Source organism: Protopterus annectens, chromosome 7.part0 (assembly GCF_019279795.1).
Source record: "Protopterus annectens isolate FY-2018-M chromosome 7.part0, PAN1.0, whole genome shotgun sequence".
Classification (NCBI taxonomy): domain Eukaryota; kingdom Metazoa; phylum Chordata; order Ceratodontiformes; family Protopteridae; genus Protopterus; species Protopterus annectens.
The window spans coordinates 1340847231-1340873157 of NC_056739.1; the positions used below are offsets into that span (position 1 = coordinate 1340847231).

Consider the following 25927-nt stretch of genomic DNA (forward strand, 5'->3'; position numbering starts at 1 on the left):
CAACTCTTTTAAAAGCTGTTAGACACTTTGCTGTGACACCGTTTTTATTTAGAAGTGTGGCAGAATGACACATCTAACAGTTTTGAAAGCTGTTTTAGCTTTTGCCAGAATTCTGGAGTGGCTAACATTTGTTGCTGTTATGCTATAACACGAGACTAGAACTTAACATTGCTTAGAAATACTTATCAAAAGCTTGTTAGGCACTTTACTGACAAGAGAAAACTGCTTAAGAAGTCTGATTGTTTCCTGATTTCAGAGCATAATTGTGGTACACCATGCACTACAAGCTTGTTACAAACATATGAAGCATAATTTTATAAAATAATGTGAATCTTGCAGAGCAACACAGGTAGCAGGAACTGCATCAAAAAGCAAGTAATAGATTTATAAACGGTTAATACATGTTGTCCTACAACACAGATGGCAGTCACACAGGAAGCTAATAGCTTTTAAAGCTGTTGTAACTTCACTCTGCCACACACCTGGCAGTCAGAGGAGAAGTCAAACTCTGGTCAACTAACCACATCAAAAGCTGTCACACACCTGGCAGTCAGAAGAAAAGTCAGCTTTTAATCAACCAACTACTGTAAGAGCTGTCACACACACTGCACTGCCACACACCCTCCTTTCTTTAAGTGGTTGTATTGCACAGGGATAGCTGAAACTCCCTCTGTATTACAAAACATTATGACCAGATTTCTGGTCATAACCTGCCGTTTGGTATGTGTTTGAGAAGTGGATGTTGAGAATTTTTCAACACCCATTTTTGAACATGTAACAATCTAGTTGTAATCTTGTGTATTAGTGTTTTTTTTCTTTATTATTTGAAATAATGCATATCATTTTGTATAGGTTTGATGTGTGGTTTATCTAAATATTAGTTATTGAAAAAAGCATGGTGGGTGTTTGGAAGAAATTATTGGATCTCTTATGAAACACCAACTGACAAGACATGAAGAAACCATGTACCTAACACAAATGCATGAAATACCTAAAGGGCAATACTCCATCTATAAGCATTTTTGCAGAGGTGTAAGCTCCCCCCCCACCAAGAACTTTCATATTTTAATGCCACAAACAAACACAAAGAAGGGAAAAAATCTCCCTAAACAAAGGAATCACTGCTGATTCAGACTTAGAATCTGCACCATCAGTAATTTCCAGTGGAAGACGGTCATCTTTGTGCTGATTCTCAGTGTCTTGTGATTTGGGCATTTGATCAGAGGAAACTAATCTCAAGCACCAGTAAATATACCCAAACTATTTTACAGACTTTTATGAGAAGACCATCTGTTCTTGTGGCTTTCTTAATGTGGAAGGCTTTTATAGCCACCAATACAATTGTGATTGGCGTAAAAAAGTATCCAAATTTTAGTCTGCGGTATATTTCTTATATTGACAGAGATTTATGATGTCTTGAATGGCTTATTTTTCTTTCTTTTTCAACAAACAGTAAACAATGTTAATTTTTGTAGCCTGACATTTTGTTTAGCATTTTCTGTACTTAGTGTTTGCAACAATATGCAATGTATCTTGAGTTTCTCACTCATTTCCTTTGCTTATTGTATAATATGAATCTTCTCTGACAAAAGCCTCACATTTAGAACACATTGAGACAAGTTGATTTTTGTTTTGCTCTCAAAATTCTGTTGATTTTCTTTCTTTGCTTTTATTAAATCTGGGGTCTTAAAGTAATGCCCCGTGAAATTAAATTAATCAGTTTTATGGAGTAGTCCGATTATATTTCTTCAAACATGTACATCATCTGTCCTGACTCATTAAAAGCTGCACTGTTATAAATTTGGTCTTTAAGTGTGTTAGAACAGAAAACATTAAGTAAGGGGTATAAGGAAAGAAATGGTACTTATTCACATTCAGCGATATAGTTTATCCTGGTTTTTCAGCAAGAACAGAGACAGATTTTAGCTAGGAAGTTTTTAAGAGTAGTTTTGAAAGATGGGAGGGAGGGTATAGACCTGATAGATACAGGTAAGGACTTTCGGGCCTTAGCAACCTTGTACAAGTATATACAATTCCCAGTAGATTTGCTAGGTTTGTAGACAGGAGATTTTGGTCCCTGGATCACAGTGACCATCTGGGAACATAGTTGTGTAGAATGCTTTTTATGGACAGGCAGATGGATGCTGGATAATTTTATAGGTGGTAAGAAGTTGTGTATATGTTAGCTGATGTGGCAAGTCTAACCAGTTTAGACTTTTCAGTGTTGCACAGTGGTGGCTTCTGAAAGGGGTAGGTGCTGCAAATTTAGCAACTTTGTTACAGCATTGTCCATGTTTTAATTTTTGTGAAGCCTGGAGGTTAGTAAGGATGAACGTGCCATAAAGGGGAGGAAATAAGTATTGACAAATGTAGTTTTAGTTGTGTTGGTGAGAATGTTTTTTGGATCTGTAAAGCATCCCTAGTTTTTGATGAATTTTTTTGTCCAGTTTTGTATATGCTGGTTGAATATAAGATTATCATCCACTATAACCCCTAATAGTTTGCTATGAGAAATTATTTCAATGGGTGTATTATCAAGAGAGAGGACTTCAGTTTTTTTCATGAGAGACGGATTTGGGGGGAAAGTAGTAATTTGGTCTTTTTTGGGCTGAGCATGAGTTGTGAGTTATGAAGCCATGTTTCAATGTCTCTTAAAGCTTCCTGGGTAGAGTGGATCATCTGCTTATTTTATTAAGGTGGCCTGTTGTGTGTAAGTATAGAGGATGTTTATGAATTTGTTAAAGAGGAGGGGACCAAGGATAGACCCTTGTGTTACACCAGTGGTGACTGGGAGGTAAGTAGAGAGCATGGAGTGCCATTTTATTGACTGATACCTATTGGACAGGTAGCTTTTGAACCACAGAAGGGTGGGCTGAGAGAGACCCAGTGAGGCATTTGAAGTAGAAGGTTGCTGTGACAAACTGTGTTGAAGACTTTAGTCAAGTTTAGAAATAAGGAAGACACTAGTTTGCTATTATCTCTAGCTTTATTGACAGAATCTGTATAGGTTAGAAGGGCAGTGCTAGTACTATGGGAAGAATGGAAGCCATGTTGTGTAGGGAATAGGAGTTCTTCCTGCAGGAGATAGTTTAGCAGTTGTTTTAGAATACATTTTTCAAGTACTTTGGCAAGGGGAGATAAGATTGCTATAGGTCTAAAGTTGTTAATGTTTGTTGAAGTTCCTTCTTTGTGCAGAGGGATAATGTGTGACTTTTTCCAGAGAGAGGGAATGTGGGATTCCCAGATTGACCTATTTATAAGGATTGAGACAGGATAGTCAATGGCTGCTATTTTTAGGTACTTGCTTGAAAGGTCATCAGCTGAAGGAGAGCATGGTTTAAGTTTGTTTAAGAGTAGTTTTATAGATGTAGGCACAGGTTTGAAGGTGAAAGTGGATGTAGTGATATATAGCTGTTGGACTGAGTTGGGATTAGAAATTGAGGATTCATTTGGTTAGAGATGCTATAATACCTATAAAATAAGAGTTGAACTCTCTTGCTGTTTCAAGTGGTGATTTATCGGGGGAGGGGTTTGGGATGACTTTTTGCAGGGATGTAAGATTTCTTTATAGATGTACAAAAATTTTTAGGGTTGTGTTTAGTATTATTCTGAAAGTTATTGTATTGTTGTTTGTCTTCATTTATTTACTTTTTAGTATGATTGTAAAGCATTATGAATTTTTCAAAATATTGTGGTGTTTTATATTTTTGCCATTCTTTCCATGCTTTTTCTCCATCCTGCATTAGCATTCTACTCTTTTTGGATAGCCAGATTGCATTATGAGGATTATTATGATATTTAGAAAAGTATTGAATTCAATTATAACGTGGTGGTGCTGCGGTAGCGTTGTCGCCTCACAGTTAGACGTTGCCCGTTCGATTCTCAGTTAGAGCGTCTTCTGTGTGGCGACATGCGTGAATGGGCATTCCTTCATTGAAGGTTGTGTGTTAGGCCCGGCAAGCCAGCACGTAAAACTCTACTGCCAATCATTAGCGGACCAGAGTTCCGCTGTGGTGACCTCTAACCAGGAAAAGCTGAAAGACACAAACAAATTGAATTCAATTATAGCATTGTCTAAGGGGAGGATTTTTATGAAGTTCCAGTTAATAGATGATAGTGTAGTAATGAACTTGGGTTAAACTTGGAAAGGTTAGTTGATGTTTTATAAATATGCTGTTTAACTGGATGTGTGAGATGTCTAGTCATATAGACTGGGAGATGATCACTGAGAGAGTCTGACATTGTACCCGTGATGGAGTATTTGCTAGGGTCTGAAACTAGGATCCATTCTAGTAGAGAATTTGATGTCTTGCTGTAATGTGTGGGACTGTTAATTAGTTGTGTGAAACCATGTAAGTTCATGCTAGATGTAGGGGAGTTAGAGTTTATGTCCAACCAATTGACACTCGCATCACCTAGTAAAATTTTGTCTTGTGGAAATATTATGGTTATCCAGTGTAGGATATCTTCCAGCATACCCGTGTTGTCGTCAGGAGGGCTATAAAGGGCAGTAATACATATTTGTTTATAATTGTTTATTTTGAGGAAATAATAAGAAGCTCTGCTGAACTATATTTTGGTGTTGATTTGCTGTAAGGGGAAATGTAGTAGGTATTGGGAAATATTAAAACAATACCACCACCTTTCCTCTTTGTATGGTCATTATAGATGATTCTATAGCCAGGAGGTATAACTTCAGAGTTGTGTATGCTGGGTAAAAACCAAATTTCAGGTATGAGAACATCAGGCTTATGTTGGGTTGGGAGGGTGGCCTAATGATTAAGGTGTTTGCCTTACAAACACAAGGTGCAGGGTTTGAGTCTCACAAGGGATAATGGCTAGGCTTAAAATGGCCCACAAGGGCAGTTAGCCAATTACTAATCTATGAACCTATGAACCTATGTTGGGTAATCCAGGCATATAGTTCAGCAGTTTTATTTCTTGCACTTCTAACATTTATTGCAACAAAAATTAAATCACCAGGGTTGAGCATTGGCTGTTGTTGGGTTACAGAAATGTGTGGAAGAGAATTATTGTGTTCATTTGTAATAGGTGGGACCAGGATTAGGGTGTGTATCTCCTCCTAGAAGGATTTTAGTATATTGGGTTATTATGCATACTTGCTTTTTGGAGAGGATTCTTGCACTTAACTTTGTTTTTGTTTGAGATGAAGTGCAACTAATTAGCCTATATTTGTAATAAAGCTGAGGAGCAATATGTATGGGGAGTGTAAAGAAGAAGTATGGGTAGGTGACTGGGACAGAGTTGGAGAGATGTTACAATATGTTATTGAGTCACGGTAGGATGAATGATGGCACAGTAGGAGAAGAATAGAGGATGAGCTGAAGAGTAGCATAATTAAGTACATGAATCTGTATTTTATAGATGTCAGGTAGTGGGGAAATAACAGCGAAGAATGAAACAAGAATTTGCAGGACAGTAGGAGATTCAGTGATGGTGGATTCTGAAAGCTGGAAGAGGATGGATAAGGAGAAAAGTATTTTCTAAAAAAGAAGAGAGGTAAGTTGTCGTGGTACCTTCACTGGACTGTAAGGAATAGAGGGGTATTAAAAGCAAGAGTATAATAATGTAGTCAAATAAGAAGAAATGATGGTTTATTTAGGAAAAGAAAAAGATACAATGTGGAACAGATAGGTACTGTTAGGGAGGTTGTGATTATAAATGGATATAGTGCAAAGTAGTATGGGAGGGAGAAAGCTAGTTGGGAATGGGGCTAAAAATGATATAGAAATAGGGAAGAAGGATGTAAGAAATAGAAGTTTATGTATAGAAGTAGTAAGGTCATTTGAGGAGGGGTTTGGAATAAGAGTCACAAATGAAAGGTGTATGTAGGAAGTATAATATTAGAATAAGTGAGGATGGGTTGGAATTGAGGGTAGGGTAGGAGAGAGGAGAGAAGCCAAGCGACCTTCCCACCCTCAGGTCAATTAATAACCGAAAGCAATCAGTTTATAGTTAAAACAAAGCAATTAACAGAGAGATGCAAGTAAAGCAGCTTGTCTGTCATTTCCTGAGACTAAGTAACTGGCATATGCAGAAAAGTCTACTGGTCAAGTGGAAGGGGACAGTGCCCAACTTAGTAAGAGGTCTTTAGAGTGCACGGACTATTTTTACAGAGACTTTCAGTCAGAAAGCAGGCATGTATTTAACTGATTAAAGTTAATACTCAAGGTTCTTCATGATAAATATGCTTACATTAAACACTGTCAGAACTCTCAGTAAACTTGTAGATGTAGGGCCTTCTGGTAGAGCTCCTGAAAATATCAAGGTCAGATGTAGTGACCGCCGACTCCGAAAGGAAAGAAAGAGAAAAAACTCTACTATGCTGTAAATTATATTGAAGCAATAAAATTAGTACTTATACAAAAAAAAAGATGGCTGAAGGACCACAGTAAGTCAGAGCAAGAGAATACTCGGGAATCTCGATGGCAACACCCAGATCTGCTCTGAGTTAACAGCACAAAGGCATGAAAATTACAGAACCAACTGATATTGCCAACATCCTGGCAGATAGGTTCAGTGCTAACTTTACCCCAGTCTCACCCCCTAAAGGGTCCATATCTATACATGAAGAATGCAGAGTCCCTGTAATCACAACTACACAGGTAAAAGCTGTACTCTCTAAAGCCAAAAACACAGCATCCATGGGACCGGACAACATCCCAGGCTGCATTTTACACGAACTTCAGAACAAACTGGCTCCCCACTTAAGCACCATGTTCAATAATAGCCTCGCATCAGGCTTTGTGCCCACTGAATGGCACACAGCAACAGTTATCCCACTCCACAAAGGGGGAGCCACCACTGATCCCGGGAACTATCGACCTATTAGCCTAATGAGCCTGGCCTGCAAGGCCATGGAACGTATCATCATGGAACTCATAAACAAAGACATTGGTAACCTCCAAACTCTGGATCCCACCCAGTTCAGGTTTGTGAAAGGCAGATCATGCCTCTTGAACCTGATCGACTTCTTTGAGGCAGTCACCAAAGCCGTAGATGAGGGTAAGGTGGTTCATACAGCCTATCTTGACCTCGCCAAGGCTTTCAACACCATCCCCCATTCTGGAATTATAGCTAAACTCACTAAACTAGGTGTAAATCCCTACGTCACAAGATGGGTTGCCAACTGGCTCACTGGCAGAATCCACACTGTAAAAGTGGCAGATTCCAAATCTGTCCTCAAAGCAGTGTCAAGTGGAGTACCACAGGGTTCCGTCATGGGACCTCTCCTGTTTGGTATCTACTTCTCTGAAGTACAGGCTAACACAGAAGGCCTCTGGCTAACGAAGTTCACAGATGACTGCAAACTAGGAGCCATAGTCAAGTCCCCAAATGATGTGGACATCCTACAGAAGGGCCTCACTAAGACAGATGCCTGGTGTCAGAGCCATGGCCTCAAGCTCAATGCCAAAAATTGCAGTGTCATCCCCTTTGGTAAAAACTCTGTACCCATGAACTACCACATAGGCAGCAATCTACATACCACCGAATGTGTGATAAGAGACCTTGGGACCCAGGTGGACAGTAGTCTCTCCTTTGATAGTCACATCGCCACAGTAGTCAGGAAGTTCTTCTACGTGGCACACCTCATCATAAATGGGTTCTCATCCAGGAAAAAAGAAGTCATTGTTCCCCTCTACTCGACACTCATTAGATCCATTAAGGAGTACAACTCCCCTTTTGGAATGTACCTCACAAGACATCCACAGCAGCTGGAAAGGCCACAGAAGTACCTCACAAAGAGGGTTACTGGCCTCAAACAAATACCCTACACTGACCGCCTCAAAAAACTCCAACTTTACTCCATAGCATATCGCGTACTCCGAGGTGATCTCTGCCTAACATATAAAGCTATGTCAAACCCAGAGCTGTTGGACATGCTACACCTAAAGAAATCCCAATCCCTCAGAGCTACACGCTCTAGGGACCTAAAGCTTGTCACCACAATAAACAGGACATGCTGGAGGGATAGATTCCTGTCCCAGAGACTTCCCATACTCTGGAACAGGCTACCCATCTATGTCAAGCAAAGTTCTTCATTAGCACTCTTCAAGAAAAATCTTGATGAGTGGATGGGAAATAGGAAATACACCCCGGGGATCACTTCTGTGTCACTGCTCAACAGTGGCACAGGAAAATAACTTTCTTGGGTGGCGTAAGCCAGGGAACCTTGTTGGCTAGGCTTACGTAGGCCCTTGGGCCGATAGCCTAGTACCTACCTATGAACCTATGAAATATAAGAGTAGTTGGTAAGAAAGTGTATGAATGTAAGCTCAAAGTAGTTTTAGCAGGAAGTTCACTGATAGAGAACTACAGTATTGCAGTGTAAATATACAACTGTATCGAGCAAATTATCAGAACATGGCAGTACACTGATAAGTGCAATATAACACCATCATGTAGAAAACATTCATGGAATTAATCAGTACGTAAAAGTGTAATATATGTTTGTATACAAGAACACCAGCAACTCGCATTACATACATATGTGTTAAATGGATCTGAATGAAAGTGTTACAGATATAACACACTACCAAAGTCTTTTAATTGTTTTGGACAGTCTTAGAAAAAATATAAATGCAATAAGATATGACACATACCTGCTCTATGAAGGAAGATAGTGACTGAGTGTAAGAGGAGACAACACTGAGGGGATATTTAGCAATACATTCTTCTACAGTGACAGTTCATCCTTCAGGTCAATTTATAACCAAGAGCAATAAGAGATCTGTGTCAGGGCTAGCCACCTGATGGTGTAACCCTTGGCTTGAGATGATTGTCACTGCAGAAGTGACACCCAGAGCCCATGTGCAAAATGGGAAAAGGGGTTGAGGATGGATGGAATTAACAAAACGATGCAAGTAAAGCAGGTTGTCTGTCATTTCTTGAGACTAAATAACTGCCATATGCAAAAAAAGCCTACTGGTCAAGGAAAAGGGGACAGTGGCCAACTTAGTAAGAGGTCCTCAGAGTGCACAGACTATTTCACAGAGACTTTCAGTCAGAGAGCAGGCATGTATTTAACTGATTAAAGTTAATATGCAGCAAGGTTCTCCATGATAAATATGTTTACATCAAACACTGACAAAATTCTTAGTAAACTTGTAGGTGTAGGACCTTGTGGCAGAGCTCACTGACAAAATTCTCAGTAAACTTGTAGGGCCTTGAGGCAGAGCTCCTGCAATTTCCAGGTAAGATGTAGTGACCACAGGCTATTAAACACTGATAAAATTCTAAGTAAACTTGTAGGTGTAGGGTCTTGTGGCAGAGCTCCTGCAATGTTGAGGTCAGATGTAGTGACCACAGGCTCTGCTCTATGAAGAACGATAGTGACCAAGTGTGAGAGGAGACATAACTGGAGCTGTGATTAGTATAATGGTTAAGGTGTTTTCCTCACAAACACAAGGTACAGAGTTTGATTTTTCACCTTTGAAAGGGAAATTGACTAGGTTTAAAATGGCTCACAAGGGTAACTGTCCTATTACTTGTCTATAAACTGACGCAAAAAAGTCACATTTTTGCACTGAAATACATACTTTTGCATGTTTTCTTCTTTATGAATTCAAACATTTTTGTTTGTTTGTTTACTTATTTCTTTACTACATTTAAGCAGTCAGGTGCCAAGGACCCATAGATGTTTTATGCTGCTTGTAAACTTCATGTCACAAGAAAGTTTTCCATATTTGCTGTCTAAGAAATGTAGCCCTCCAAAGCATTCCAACAATAACCAGAACAGCCTCTACCTGGACTGGAATACTGCTTTATGGAAGTGTGCAGTTTGAAGGCGTGTTAGATGTCGCCTATCAGATCTGTGGTATTGTAGAAACCTGTCCCAGTGCAAGCCAAGGTAGTTGCATTTTGTTGAAATGATAGCTCCACTTAGATTAATTGATTGCACTTGACCTTCCAGTGATGGTCTTGGTTATTTGAAGATGGCAGAAAGGTTTCCACTTGTGAGTCTTATTCTTCTAGAAGAGGTTCTCCAGCTGAGCAGAGAGGTAGCCTTTATCACCTAGTTTGGTGAGTATACAGATAATTCTGATCTTCCTGGACAACATTTCACTTAGATCATAATTATTCCATTGACAAGACACATGTTGTCAGCCTTTTGGTGCATCTTCTCCTTCTGGGTAGCAAAACTCTTTGTCTAGCAGTGACTTGACAAACAGTTCATTAAGAAGGTTCTGAATCTTTTCTTTTCTTTGAAGAACCCTTTACCTACTTAGGACCTGAAATTCATGACATACATGTTTGACCATCCTCCATTTGAACCATTTGGTTCAGTAGATTCAAAGTTCAACACTTGGAAGGTGTCTTGGTTAGTCGCTACTCCTTCTGCCCATACAGTCTCCAATGTGAAACTCTGATCTATAGGGAACATTATATAGACTTTCACAAAGAACCAGGTGTCCCTTATGACTAATTCACATAAACTCCTAAAAGCAGTCTCAGAACTGTATCTAGATAGGCCCATTTAGCTCCATGTTTTCTTTCTGGGGCAGAATCATTGGGAGAAAGAGCAGCTCTCTCTCCCTCAATGTGTGCCAAAAGCTCAAAATTTACCTAAGAAAGATGAATGAATTCAGAAAACATAACATTGTTTTTCTTCTGATTAGTTGGGCCTGCCTATATCAAACAAACTTATCCACACGGGTTGCTGATGGTAATGTTTCAGAAATGAAGTAGCTAACCACCTTTTGGCTAGTGCTGTTAAAGACTCTTCCACTAGAGCTGTGGCTGTTGTCAAGGATTTGTACTCTACCTCTTTGTCATAATTTCATGTTATCATGTGTTCAACAGGCAGCAGACTTGCCTTTTGCTGGATGGTCAGAAGTATATGGATAGTATTTTCACTCTAGGTGACTGGATTTGTTTCCAGTGCTGACACTCCAGTGCAACATTAGAGGGTGCTGCACGGCTGTGAGTAGGTTAGACTTGGGATGAGCCATTAAACCAATGTCTGATCTGCAAGAGCCATTGGTAGCTCAGGTGGATGTAGATCTTTCAGCACTTATTGAAAATGAGCAGGGGATCTTTATTAAAACATTGAAAAGAACAAACCTGTGTGCATTTTAAATAAAAAACTTGTATTTATATATTTACAGGAAAAAACATTAACACATCGCAGTTTCAATTTTAAACAAACCCCATCTTAACCCCCACCCTTTTATTAATATCCAAAATGTGTTATCTTTGATGTCATTAAGGAGCCATTTCTCGTTATATAAAACCTCTGCACATCTTGACAATGACAGTGTCCATATGGAAGCTAATGCTTTTATATCACATTCATTAACAACATCTTGGTTTCAAATTTTCATAACGTCCATAAAGAATTGTTTTCATTTTAACTTCCCACACTATTTGTTTTTCCCAGATGTCCCCACCGATGTCCTTGAAAAAGTTTGACATGGCAGCATTAGAAAAATGCTTTATAGACTCAGTTTCATTATATAAGTTTCATTTTCTTTCTTCCATTTGCTTATGCATCATTGATCTTTTTACTGGATTTTTTAAAAGCAGACTCCAAATAAAATCCACACACACACACACACACACACACACACACACACACACACACACACACACACACACACACACACACCTTTCTTACCTGCAAACTTCTCTCTTCTCCTCATCGAATTCTTACATTTTTCTGAAAGTCCTTCCCATAAATCTTTGTAGATAAATTGTTTCATAATCCTGTCATACCACTATATGTTTTTCTGCAACTACCCCAGTGTTGTTTTCCACTCTTTCATTTTCCTTCAGTTTTATATAAATACCACCCTTACTATCTCTCTCTCTTCTTCTGTTTTATTACTTGAAAGCTTTCCCTCGTACTAACATTTTAGAATATCTGTAATTACATTATATTTCCTTTTTCTAATCAATGACAGTAAATATAAGGAACTCATGTAAATAACTAGATTTATCAAGCCCTATCCCCTTTCCCCATCTCATATAAATAATCCCAATCAGATTTAACTTGGATCCCCATATCACCATTAAAAAGAAATATATGAAATATTTTACCTGTTTTGTAAGGAATATGTATTGACTTTCTCAAATATTTAAATTTTCCTAGAAAAACAGAATGAAAAAAATACACATTCCTATTGTGTCATATAATTTCCATGTGTTTTTGTTTCATGTAACTCTTCAAAAATTGTCTGTTGTTCATGTACTATTTCTTACTTTTAAAAGAATCTCTTTCATTGAGTAATAAAATTCTCCTAGTCTTATAATACCACCATATCCCTTACTTTTTCCTTACAAATTCTGAGGCCTACTTTGCCTATTAAAATTCTCAGTTCCTGCATAGCTATATTTAACCCATATTTTATTCTATGGTATCACTACTGCATCATCTGCATAACTCATTAGAATAGAAATCCTAACTATTTCTCTAAATAAAGCATTAGCACCCATTGCATTACATGCTCTTCTTGTAAAATAACTGTGTTCATTATTAATCAATACTGTACTAAAGAGGCATCTCTACCTGACTTTTTAAATTTAACTTCTTCTCCTGTCTATTAACCAGTGGAACAACCCTTGCTGTTTCATATGTACTGATAAAAAAGTTCACTGTTACTTCTGATATAAAGGTTCAGCTTTTTCCATAACTTCTCATAATATACATTATCATATATTTTAAATATATTACATGCAATCAGATAGCCAACTAATTTTCTTTCATTCCTCTCCAGTTATACTTCTTTAAGTGTCAGTAAGATTTATTTTTATGTTTCTGTTATTGATTCAGTATTTGCCTATTTAGGAACTGCCTTACTAGCTTAAGAGGCTTATTTCTTTCCTTGGGTCATTTTTTTGTGGTAAAAGTGTATGGTTTTGCAACTTTTGAGCTTAGGTGTTAAAACTACAGACATTGTAGTGCTTGTGTAATTTGTGACAACTTACCTGAGCATTTGTTTTCAGTCGCAGGGAAAGGAACTATTGTCGAATCAGGGATTTCATATACTGCTTGTGCATCTACCCTGGTTTTGTTACTGAGAAAATGTATTCACTTACCTTTCAACCAACTCTTTTCAGCACTGTTTACTAATTAGGCTTCTTCCTCGGTCACAGCATGGATACTCACTCTGATCCTGCTGGTTCTTCTACAACCGTACCTAAAAAGAAAAAAATATATATACTAAAAATGAGTTCTTGCTGTCACCTTGGGCTCAGTCAGTGCGTCAGCCACTTGTGGAGGATCCTGCAGTGGCCATTCGCTTATGGTACATAAAGATGATGATATTACCATAATCAAAAGTTTAATGCAGGCAGTTCATCCTGAAATTCAAAAATCCTTACTTGAGCACTATTGGGATACAGAAAATCCTGAAGCTAGTCAGAGGAGTATGACATTGATAAGAGACAGCGTTTCCTTTCCTATAGATTCCCAAGACCAGGACTGTGATCCTTGAGAAAGCATGTATACCCCATCCCCCTTGGAGGAATTTTCTTTTTATGAGTGGGAGTTTTTTCATTTTCTGAGTCTGTTTTCAGGATGAATGATTTAGCTTTTATTGGAACAAGTGCAGGTTCCACCTGAAATGAGGAGATACTGTGATTTATTACAAATGGAAGTCCCACATTTTGATCCTATTCTCTCTGTTTTGCCAACCTTGAAGGATGTCTTTAATGCCCAATATATTGTCATCTGGCTCACAGCTAGGACACAGGAAATCAAAATAAGGAAAATTACCTCCAAAAAGAGATCTGTCTCCAGTGGACTCCCCTGGACTTTTGTGCAGGGACCTCTCCTATTTGTCATCCAATTCTGTAGTACTAAAGGGCTGTGACTGAAGTTTGAAGATGACTGCAAGCTAGGAACAGTCATTGAATCCCTAAATGACTTTGCTTTGTCTGAAATAAATAACTGTTGTCAAAATCATGGTCTGAAACCAAAAAATACATCATTATACCCTTTGGGAAGTCATCTACCCCAGGGAACTACCATAGTGACAGTACTCCCCTGAAAGTTGACCCAGTTGTTCAGGATTGGATAGTGACCTAACATTTGACCAACATGTGTCTATTTTCGTATATAAGACCTTCTATATTGCATAGTTTATAAACAAAGGAATTATGTCTAGATCTACAGATGTCATTGTCTCCATTTTCTCAGCCCTCATTAGGCCTGTCATTGAATATAATGTCCCCTTTGGCATGTATCTGTATACACGCATGCAACAATTGGAATGCTCACATAGATATCTTACTAAAAGGATACAAGGCTTAAATAATATGCCCCACATAGACCAAATCAAAGCCCTGTCACTATACTCAGTATCCTACAGACTGCTAAGAGGTAACCTATGTCTGGCATACAAGGTATCCCCATCCTAATGCTGATGGATTTACTGCACATTAGTAAGTCAAATGGCATAAATATTTGGTCTAGGGATCAAAACCTCTTTTGAAACATCAACAGAATGGTTTGGAGGGACAGGTTTATCTCACAGAGGATACATTTGCTCTGGAATAGACTCTGTATCTACATTAAATAAATCTCATCCCTGTCCCATTTCAAGCTCAACTAGGATCTGTGGATGGGAAACAGAAAATTTATCCCAGCATTGCCCCCTGTATTACAGATGGACAGATGCAGCTTTTAAATGCTTTATCCCATGCATGGGTCCCTTAAATTAACTGTGGTATGACCCCAGCTATTCTCACTACTGGTAGTAGACAATTATTGACCAAGGGGTGGGTAAGGCTAGTCTAACACCAAATAGGATAGGTTAATTCAAGCACCAAAAGGGAAATTGGCTAGGCATAAAATGGCTCCCAAGGACAGCTAGTGTAGTACTTATCTATGAACCTGTGCTGCCTGCAGTAATCCTGATTCCCAGTTTTCAGTCCCTTAAAAAGGCTGGTAGACTTTAGAGAGTTTCCTCTGGCTAACAAATTCTTGTTTTCTCACCTTTAGTCTGATCCTGCAGTCATTTGTGCCTCAGTGCCAGCTGGCAATTATTTTTTGGTGAATCCTAACCCCTTTCCAGGATATAAAAAAGGTAAGGTGTTGGATATATGTGGAAGAGAGTTTTCTTTTCAGCCACTTTGACATCAGAATTTTCAATTACCAGGGCCGTTTGTGGAGTTTTATGTTATATTGTGTTGAAATGTATACTCTACTAATCTGCCTTCAGAAGATAAATCTCTTCTGAATCCTGTTATTTCTAATATTCATCAAGTCTCTAAAGATGCCCTAAAGAGTGTGTATGATTGTGCAGAATACTGTGCTGGACTACTTCTAATGCTACTGTTTTAATGAGTTATGCCTGGCTACATAATCAAAGGTTCACAGATTAAGTTAAATCTGAGATTTTGAACCCCTCTTTAGGTAAAGAAGTTATATTTGTCCTTTTGCTACTCATTTACTTAAACAACTTGAAGAAAAGGGGAGATTAGTTCAGGGAGTTTTTTCAGGTCTCCACTATAAAGCATGTAGTTCTAAACAGTCCCTGCCTATTTCTGGCAAGCAGATCACAAAGTAAAGATGGCAGGAGGATATCAACATTAACAAAACACAGGGATCTTTTCGGAATAGGGAACGTTCTACACCATTAAAGTGACTATATCTGCACTCCTCTCTTCTCCCATCCCCTTCTACCAATATATCTTTATCTCTATCCAGGACACATGACCTCAGTCTCTCCCTTTGTAATCATATGCTAACCCTATGAATATTAGATCCAGTGCTTTTAGGCTACAGGGGCAAGGGCATTTGTTTCAGATTGTTTCTGATTCCAAGTAAGGAACTTGCCTGGAGACAAATTCTAGATCTTTTCCTTTGTCAGATTCAATGTGTCTGGGTCACATTATCATTTTTGTGTATTACCCTTTGGGTTATCCACAGCTCTAAGAATATTCACAAAGGCTACAGGGGCAAGGACATTTGTTTCAGATTGTTTCTGATTCCAAGTAAGGAACTTGCCTGGAGACAAATTCTAGATCTTTTCCTTTGTCAGATTCAATGTGCCTGGGTCACATTATCATTTTTGTGTATTACCCTTTGGGTTATCCACAGCTCTAAGAATATTCACAAAGAGCTTAGCCCCTGGAATAGCCCTTTGCTGACTGGACATTCTCATATGTATTTTTATTTAAACAACTTATTTATCTTTGCAGAGTCTTTTCCTGGAAGACAAGAACATTTAACATGTTTTGTCTCCTTCCTCACCAGTCTAGGGTTCCAGATAAATATTCAAAACCCCCTGTTTGACTTCCTTGTAAGGGACTGGGTTTCTGAGTTTCATGAGAACCCAGAATTATCATCCTCTGGAATCTCAGATTCCAGCTTTGGACCATGCCAAGAAGGAACTGCATAGATGCAGACAGCACATAATATAGGTCTCCCTTTTTCTTCTTATCCCAACACAGTCTGGACCAACAAATGCTTCAGATTCTGCTTGTGGATCCATTTTGATGAGGTGCAGACTACAGGACATATCAGACAGGCCAAACCACATCAGTGTTGAAGGAATACTATTTGGGATTCTTGCTAGAATGTCTCTTTTTTATCTGGGATCAAAGGGGCTCGACATTTCAGTTGGTTACCAGTCATTCTCAAGATTCAGCTGAACTCTTCATATATGTTTGTGGTAATGCCCCTCAGATCCAGACAACAGTGGTTCTCCCTTCTTATGGAATTGGCCATGGACAATTGCTACAGTCTTCTTCGCGGATTTGATCTACTCACACAAGACCAGAGGTATTTGATGCACCCTAATCACAAACTATTACATCTGACTGTTTGGACGATTCAGTTATGATACCTTTTTGGCACCTCCTTCTTGAGTATCTGTGACAAGTACTAAAGGAGACAGGAATGTCTGTGACTAGAAAATTTTATATCAGTAAGTAGAAACGATTTTCTAATTGGTTCCTAGAAAAATAACCAGGCCCGTAATGGGGATTCTGTATCACTGGTTCTCAAATATTTGTGTGTTACTATCCTCAGGCCTATCTTATTCCTCTATCATGGCTTATCTTGCTGCCATGTCAGTATGTCTGCCCATGGCTCCACCCTGTCCTCTTTTTTTTGTCATTAAACAATTCTTTAAAGGAGTTTCTCACATGAGGCCACCCAACAAGAAGGTAACTCCTTCTTGGGATTTTAACTTTCTGCTGCAAAAGCAAACCATATGAACCTTCATGTGACAGATTTATGGTCCATTGATTGGAAAGGTGTTCTTATTGTGCTGGCATCTGCAAAAAGAGTATTTAAGTTATAAGGTCTGGTGGTGGGTGCACCCTTATATTTTATTTCATAAGGAGATGGATAGTTTTAAGAGAACAAATCCCTCATTTATGCCCAAAGTAGTCTCAAAGTGTACTTTGAATCAGTCCATTAATCTCCATGTGCTTTACCCAGAACCTCAAAACTGGGGGGGTGGGTGGAATCTAGATACTCTAGCTATACATAGATAGCTCAGGTACCGTGTTTCCAGAAAAAGCTATTTATTTCTTAATGATGGGACAACCAGTCTCAAACACTATTTCTGGATGGTTGTTCCCACCATGGCATATTGGTTCCAGGCAGTATTAAGGCATAATCCATGAGAGCTTTATCCTCTACAATGGCACACTGGAATGAGGTGCACTTCAGAAGTATTCTAGATGTAGCTAATTGGTTCTCTGTACATACATTTGCAATGCATTACAAACTGAATTCCTTTTCCAGGTCCATAGCTAGCATGTCAGGGATCATTTTACAAAGGCTCTTGGACCATTATCCTTCATCCTCCTGGATGGATAAGCTTTGATAGTCATCCCAAATTGCCAAAGAATACTGCAGCAGTGGGAATGATAAACACAGTACAGTTGTGTATGAACTTTCCACAACAGTAAATGCTTGAATTCCACACTGCTGCAATACCCACACCCACCCACCATCCCACCTTTTCTTTCCTACACATAGTTGTTTTGGGGGGGATATAAAATGCTTTTGTGTTTATATCTAATTAGATGTTTAGGATGAGGTTGCTTCTTATTTTTTTCTACTGACAGGAAAGTCCTGAAGTCACTTACTGCTAGCTGCTATTTATTTGATTGGTGCTTGTTGCCAATCATCAGCCAGAGTGAATGTGTAGGAGGACGCCAGAGCTTTTGAAACAGGCTGGTTGTTGCTTCCTAGGCTTGAAACAAACCAAATAGCCAAAAGCTGCTGCAATGGTGTGGAATTCAAATATCTGTTGTGGTAAGTTCTTAGACAACAATACTTCCCTGATGCCTTGGTCAAATTTCCCCAAGTCAGTAAGAACCCTACCTCAGGTCTCCCCTGAAAAGATGTCACTGGCCTTGTGGGAATAACCTAGGCAACAGAGTAAATAAATAATGATGCCAGGCCTCAAGGCTCATCTGCCATAAGCTGCTTAGACTTTCTGAGCCCTATTTAGGACTTCCTCTGGTTGCTGGCTGCAGAATATATTAGTGCTCACCACATCAGTTAATCTTTGAGAAGGCCCTTTGCATTGGACTTTTATACACACACACACACACCACACACACACAGCACACACACTCTCTCTCTGGACAGCCCTTTTTTTAGCAGAGGCCCATGGACAAAAGCTCCACATGACTACAAAGTACATTCTACAATAATAAAATAAAATACATTGTTTCCTACATTCTTTTGGTACATTTACAACATGCATAGTTCTAAACATTAGTTAGATCTTAAAACCTCCCTGTTTACATTTTTATCATACAAAGTTCAAGACATTACTTTTATAATGATATAATGTGTAGAATAGAGTGTAGAATGTTTGTTTTTTTTTTTGTTTGTTTTTTTGTTATGTAAGTGTAGGATGAACCCAGGAGGAGAGTGAAGTTAAAAGGTGTTAAGTGATTGAGAGAGAAAGGAGAGTTTTTGGGAGTAGTAGGTGTCAGTAGGAAGAGCAAGAAGAGAGTAAGAACAGAGGGAGGAAAGAGCAGCTCTTTGGAGAAGAGGTGAGAGTGCAGATGGAGTATTCGGGGATACAAGGGTAAGTATTTACTGTTCAGTAAGATAGTTTCCCATGTTCTCTTTGTGTATCTTTCAGATGTGCATGCTCAGTGCATGTTGTAGGGATTCAAACTCATGAGAAGAGGGGCTTGACACATCCTCCTGGCTTGCCAAGTGACTTCATGAAATGCAGTACTAGCACCGACCCTTGGGCATGGAAGCCAGAAATTAAAATAATTTTGTTCCAAGACTGGGATCTCAGAAGAGGAAATTCCCAGCATTTGTCCAATATACAGGGCCTTCGTGCAACTTAGTGATTTACTGAATAACCATATATCTGTTATGTATCAGCAATAACCACTCTAGCTCGCTCATGCTCTCCCTCGCTCGTTTTATATGTATATATATATATATATATATATATATATATATATATATATATATATACATAAATACATACACACACAGACAGATGCAGTGGTTGTTCTGCAATCATTGGAAGACTTGTGGTCACTCTTCATTTTCTCAAAGTCACAGCCTTTTATTGAAATCTGAAGCTTGCACACTAAGGAAATGTATGCTTTCTTCCTAAGCTCCTGTAGGGCATTCCTGCACATTGTACAAAGATGAGTACATCACAAAGTTTTTTTTTTTTTAATATAACTATGCATATTTTTCAGACCTCCTCCAAATATATGTTCTTGAAAAGATCCTATATTAGATACATAAGAAGCACAGGTCTGCCAAGCATGCTACTTGTCATCAGGTCATAACTCATGGCTGTGAAAGAGATGCCTTTTCTGTGTCATGCCAGTGATCTGCATCAGTGGCTGTCAATTCTTTTATATGGCTTTGGCCTTACAAGCCAGAACTGCCACTGAACATTTTTTGCTGATGTTAATACCCCAAAGTACTTTTTTTGGGGGGGAGTGAGTGTCTCCTTTCCAATTTAAGTTATTAGTATGCCCATGGTAGAGTCAAGAGTTATATGTTGGTTGGCCATCATGCATTGCTGGGTCAGTATTTTCCATTTATACTTTATCCCTATCTCAAACACAGTACAGAGTATGCAGTAACTGGTCAGAAAAAGGCAAGTGTTTCAGCACATGCAATCCCTGACAAGAGTGCAATGCACTCCCTGGTAGGTATAAGTAGTTGCTTGTCCCTCTGCATAATCTAGTTTCACTCAAGCCCCAAGTCAGACATTTGTGACAATCTCTCCCCCTTTGGATGGACAAGCCAGCAACTGCCTCTCGCTTCAACAGCTCTCCAGATAGTGTTTTCAGCACTTGGATCTGTTGCACAGAACTGGGTCTCTGTACAGTGGTACTTACAAGTACCAGTATGTCAGCCTCAGACTAGTGCAGATGAGAGACGCCTGAAACATTAAGTATTCTTTAGTCTGTAGCTGAGAAAGTAATAACCCAGCATTGAGTGGAGGGCTTATCCTTTGACCTCAAACAGGAGTCATAAAAACATAAGCCAAAGTAGTTTCCTAGACATAGTACTGCAAGGAAATTTACCTTGTTGTAGTGGCCCAGCTGATCACATGTGAGATACAGTCTCTGGCATCTGCTGCTGGGTGTGATATTGGAGGGGAAGGAGCACATAAGTAAGTTGATCCTCCCTAGCTGTTTGAGGAGCAGGCCCCATCCTGTGTAGAAAGCAGTGATTTAATAGCAAACTGTGGTTCTGTCATGAAAGAACAGGTTGGGAATGACTTCTTTATAGAAATAAGTTGTGGCAGATAAGCTATCTGAAACCCGATGGCTGTGGTTAAAGCCTTGCAATTATTTCTCCCTGCACTACAGAACAATTATATCCAGGTCTGCACAAAGAGTAATTCCGCTATGTTTTACATCAGCAGGCAAAAGGTGCAAAATTCTGGAACTTTTGCCTCCATGCAGGGCAGCTGTGTGAATAGGCAGTGCAAAATAAAATTCTGTTTTTGGCAAAGTATACCCTTAGATAGTAGAATATGGTAACAGATTTTCTGGGCAAGTCAGCAGGATTATCCATGTAAAATGAAACTTAATCCTCTTTCTCTCCAAGCTTTGTATCAGCTGGAGAAGACCAAATAATAGATAGATATTCTTGCCTTCTTTTCCAGCCATCAGTTTTCCACATTTACTGCAAGCCACCAACTCAAAAGGTTACTGCTATAAATAGTTTTTTCCTAGAGTGAACAGATAACTTTGTGCATATATTTCCTGTTTTTCTTCTTGTTAGAAAGCTCCACAAAACTAGGTTTTGCACAACATAGAGTATTGCTAGTGACTTCTTATTGCCTTAGGCATCCCTGATTCTTACTGTTCTAAAAGTCAAAAAACTCTCCTGAACCTGCTCACTCATTCCCTCACCATGGAGCAAGGCTTATTTCTTAATTCAAATGGAGACAGTCTTGGGCTGTCTGTTTTTTGAAGCTATGAAAGCCATCCTATCCCCTTTTCATTTCCGAGAGAAGACTAATTTTTACCAGTCTCTCTTGAGAAGCCTTTCTTTAGGAAACCCTTCTGTTTAAAAGGTTTTCATATGATTCATTGCTGCAAAGATAGCTATTGTGTTCTGTTTATTTGACTGCAGGACAGAATTGTGATTTCTATACTTTTGAAACTGGAAAGTTCTGTTTTCACAAAAAATGAAACTTTAGAATGGGTTACCAAATAGGCTAAAACTGTAGAAAAGGACAGCTGTGCCCAAAATATGGGAAAATATATTTTCTACCATATTCATATTCATAGTCATAATTCATGTACTTAATTTTAGGCATTTTAATACAGTTTTGATGTTTGTTATATGAATGAATGACCTAATGGGATCTAGATACTAAGATAATTTTGTTACGCTGAAAAGGCTTTCTTCTCCCTCTCTTCTTTATGTGGTACATTTAATATCTTTGTTGTCTTGTCCCAGCATTCATACGCCAACAGTAAAACATTTGATTCCTGATTTCTCTAATCTAAGTAAATAATGTCATTATATCTTTTCTGTAATTTCCTTTGCATTTTGCCAAGTCATAAAATGACAGGAATTTCAACTATTCTGTTAGAAACAGTTACTTAAAGACTTGGCTATTTTTGATAAACCTTTCTCAACTAGGCTATGGTGTTTACTGGTCTGTGATTTAAAGGTTCTAGTAAGCATATGTGTCTGAAAATGTGAGCTTTTGTAAAGTTTTAGTTTATTTTATCCAAAAAGAAACTTTTATAATTTATTTAACATTTATAATATCCACATGTGTAGAAAGCTACATTTGACATATTAACCTCTTCTGTGTTTTTTTTGATTACTGTTAACTGCTACTGTTTTAAATGAGAACTTTTATGTTCAAATCTTGTTTACCATGTATCCTAAGGCCTATTCCCACTTTAGTTCTGGTACCTTTTGAAAACCTTGCACAAGTCACAAACCAAGACTGTTGGTGTCCATTTAAAGCAGCTTAGAACAAGTAATGAATCTTAGTTGTGTTATGATTTAATTTTAAGATAAAAGAGCAGCATATTTATCAGACTAAACGAGGTATCATCTATGTATACAGATTTGGTGTTTTCAGGTTTCAGCATGATAATGTTCTAATGAAAATGATCTCAAAACAGTAAACTTAAAAGAACTGGTAAATATCTAAAATTAACTGCATGTTATCAAGTTAGTCAACTTAAAATTGCTACAGAATTGTTACAGTCACAGCTCTGTAAATTGTTTTCTTTTTTCCTCAGATTGTTTGCTGGGATCCTACCCAGAGTCGCCTGGATTAGTCTTGGTGGGTTCATCTTTCTTGGAACTTACGACAAAACACACAAATTATTGCTATGATGTGCCAAGGAATCATACAGTCAGGATATGTATTGCTGCACACTTTAAAGGAGAAAAAAAAAGAGAAGGCCTCTGAAATGCTTTATCTTTCATCTGTGATGTGTCCAATGGACTGCCAGCTGTCCAGTATTTATGTGCAACAGGAAGGCAATCTTAACTAATTTGTTGGGGCCAGATGTACTATTTACATGGACAGGACATAAATTGAGCCATTTATTTAACAACAAAGTAATCAAAACAAGCTAGAAGAGTTTGTTTTCCTATGTTCAATTATTGCTGGATGTTAATTCTCAGAAGACCAGAACTGTGATTGTACACCAATGTGACTGTAGTCTTTGCAATTAACTAAATATGGAGAATGCACCATTTATTTGTAAAACTGTCCAACAGCAGAATTAAATGGCTCCACTGAAGCTGCTCAAACTATTTCAAGTAGGATAGACACAATGCATGTCTTAACTGTGCATTTACTAAAGGTTTGTAAAGATGCACATCATAGATTTGATGTGTGCTGAGACTTTGTAGCTTACTGAATGACATGCTGGCCAAGTTAGGATGCCCATGCAAGTGCGTGTGTGTGTGTATATATATATATATATATATATATATATATATATATATATATATATATATATATATATATATATACCAATGAAGTATTCATGCTCATTAATAGTATGTGTATTGGTGTGAATACTTGCTGCTGTGTAAGTGAATCATGTCCTTTGTAGGAAATCTGTTCCTGTTATATGACAGATTTCAGGGGTGTGTGTGTGTGTGTGTGTGTGTGTGTGTGTGTGTGTGTGTGTGTGTGTGTGTTGGGGTGTACAAGGCCTAATACGTGAGTTATGTGTGTGTGTGTTTGCTGGGTGATCAATAGGATGTTTGTATGGGTTCTAGCTGAATGTGCATGTGTTTTTTCATAGGTACTTACTAAGGATTTGATCAGTGAGGATCTTAAGAAGCCTTACCTTAATTCCAACTGAAGGTTTTATCCCTTATTATTTGTGTACGATTAACCCAGAGTTGGGCAGAACAAGGATATGTTGGGACATTTAATTTTGCCCTATCCATGGGGGACATGGGTGCTAAACTGGAGGTGAATTTGCAGTTTCCCATTCACTCATCCATATTACATTTAAATACAGTAAGAGAAGTACTTGTCTGAAAGTATGATTTTGTAGTTAGTTATATTAATTTTGGGGTAAGGTGGTAGGGTTTGCCTTTTCTTGGAGGTATGGGGGGCCTGCCCCATGGGGAAAAAAATTGTGTGTTTGGATGAGTGGGTGGGCATACAATGGTGCTTGTGTGTGTGTGTGTGTGTGTGTGTGTGTGTGTGTGTGTGTGCGTGTGTGATTGTGTGTGTGCGTGAGTGAGTGTACCTGGGTTATCAGTGCATGTATGGTAACATAAGTAGACCAGTCAGTGTGCATGTCATGTTGATATATATATATATATATATATATATATATATATATATATATATATATATATATATATATATATATATATATATTTTTGGACAAAGTGGCCATCGGTTAGTTTGCTCTGGCTGTGAACTAAACCCTATTTAAAAGCCATTGCTATTGATCACATGTGCATACCCAAAGCATTGAAAAGTTCCACTGTGCGAGTTGGAGTTATTTGGGGTCTGGAATGTATCTACTATGTGTGAAGATCAGTAGAACAGCAAGGACACTGCTACATTTCTGCATTTGCTTGAGAAGGGAAACTGAAATTCTTGACCACCAAACTGTCTTGACTCACAAATAAGTGACTGTGCGGGGGCTCAAAAAGGTTTTGCTCAAGAGCTCTCTAGGCCCACAGTGGCTTATCTTTAGGCATAATAATTTGTTGTGTTTTTTCTGTTCTATGAGGAAGGTACTATCATATTAGAAAGAGAGCTAGGCTTCTGCATGGATCCAGCAAAATAACACAAAAAAAGCTTCCCCTGCATGGAGGCAAATGCACAGCTAGTAACATACCATGTATCAAAAAGAAAAAGCCAGCAACTGTGAGCTGTAAAAATTAATTTAATATATTGTAAAGAACCACATAACAGACCAGTTTCGGCTAAGGCATTTACCTAGCCTTCATCAGTGTAAAAATACAAAACTTGTTGAGAGGTTCTTATATAATAAAGCTTAATTAATAACAAAGTTTCATTGGTGAGCTCATGAATATGTAAATATATATTCATAAATATTAATTGAGACCAGGCTGAAACAAAGCACCCTAATTTACAGTCCATTTTTTCTCTTTTGCATTCAGTTTAGTATGCCATCCTAATTTATTGGTTCGGTCCCCTATTATTTTGTCACTAATAATAAAATGAAAACTAGCTGTGGTATGTTTAAGGGTATGTTTGTATAAAGCATTGTTAGGCCGTTTGCACTTGACATCACTAAGATGTTCTGATATACGTAGTTTGAACAGTCTAGATGTTTGACCAACATAAAATGCATGGCAGCTGCACAAAACCATATATATATAACCCAGTCAGTATTACAATTTGCAAAAAACTGAATGTCATATACATTGATGGTGTTATTGCTAGAGAAATGTTTTGTTTTTAAAACAAACTTGCAATTAGTACAATGTCCACTGGGCATACAGCCCACAAGTTTGTCACCTAGTATGGAAGTTTGAATCATATGCAGATTTTTAGAATCTGAGTGATGTTTATAATGATTAAAGTGTGCTGCCAAATTTTTGCATTTTCTAAATGAAAAAAGACAAGTTTCAGATAAATGTTGAGACAAAGCAGTGTCTGCTAAAAGAATATTCCAATGTCTGTTGATAGCATCAATCAATTTATTTGTATTTCTGCCATAAGTCGTGGTGAATCTTAAGGTATTGCAATTTGTATGAGTTTTCGTTTTGTATCTGAGAAGATCATCCCTATTAAGTTGTGATGCATGATTGCTAGCAGTAATAACATGTGTCTCTTGTAAGTAAGACACTGTATTCACTGGGTGTGGCAATTTCAATGATCAGTGCTACTTTTGTCTTCTTTTCATGGACTACTATATCTGGTTTTCTCGCATCTATTTTTTGAACTGTTGGTAATGGATGATCCCACGTGATATAAACTTTTATTATTTTCTGTAATGCTTTGTGGCTCATGTT

General features: G+C 38.2%; 1 protein-coding gene across 1 annotated transcript in view; it reads left to right on the top strand.

Annotated features, from left to right (window-relative positions):
* The window catches only part of SLC25A26 (solute carrier family 25 member 26), a 2337350-nt gene extending 2314139 nt beyond the window's left edge, over nt 1-23211 (top strand). The window contains exon 10 of the mRNA XM_044077958.1: nt 22702-23211. Within this exon, the coding sequence (XP_043933893.1) occupies nt 22702-22798 (97 nt within the window). The 3' untranslated portion in view covers nt 22799-23211. The remainder of the gene's footprint in view (nt 1-22701) is intronic.
* The last annotated feature ends 2716 nt before the right edge of the window (nt 23212-25927 follow it).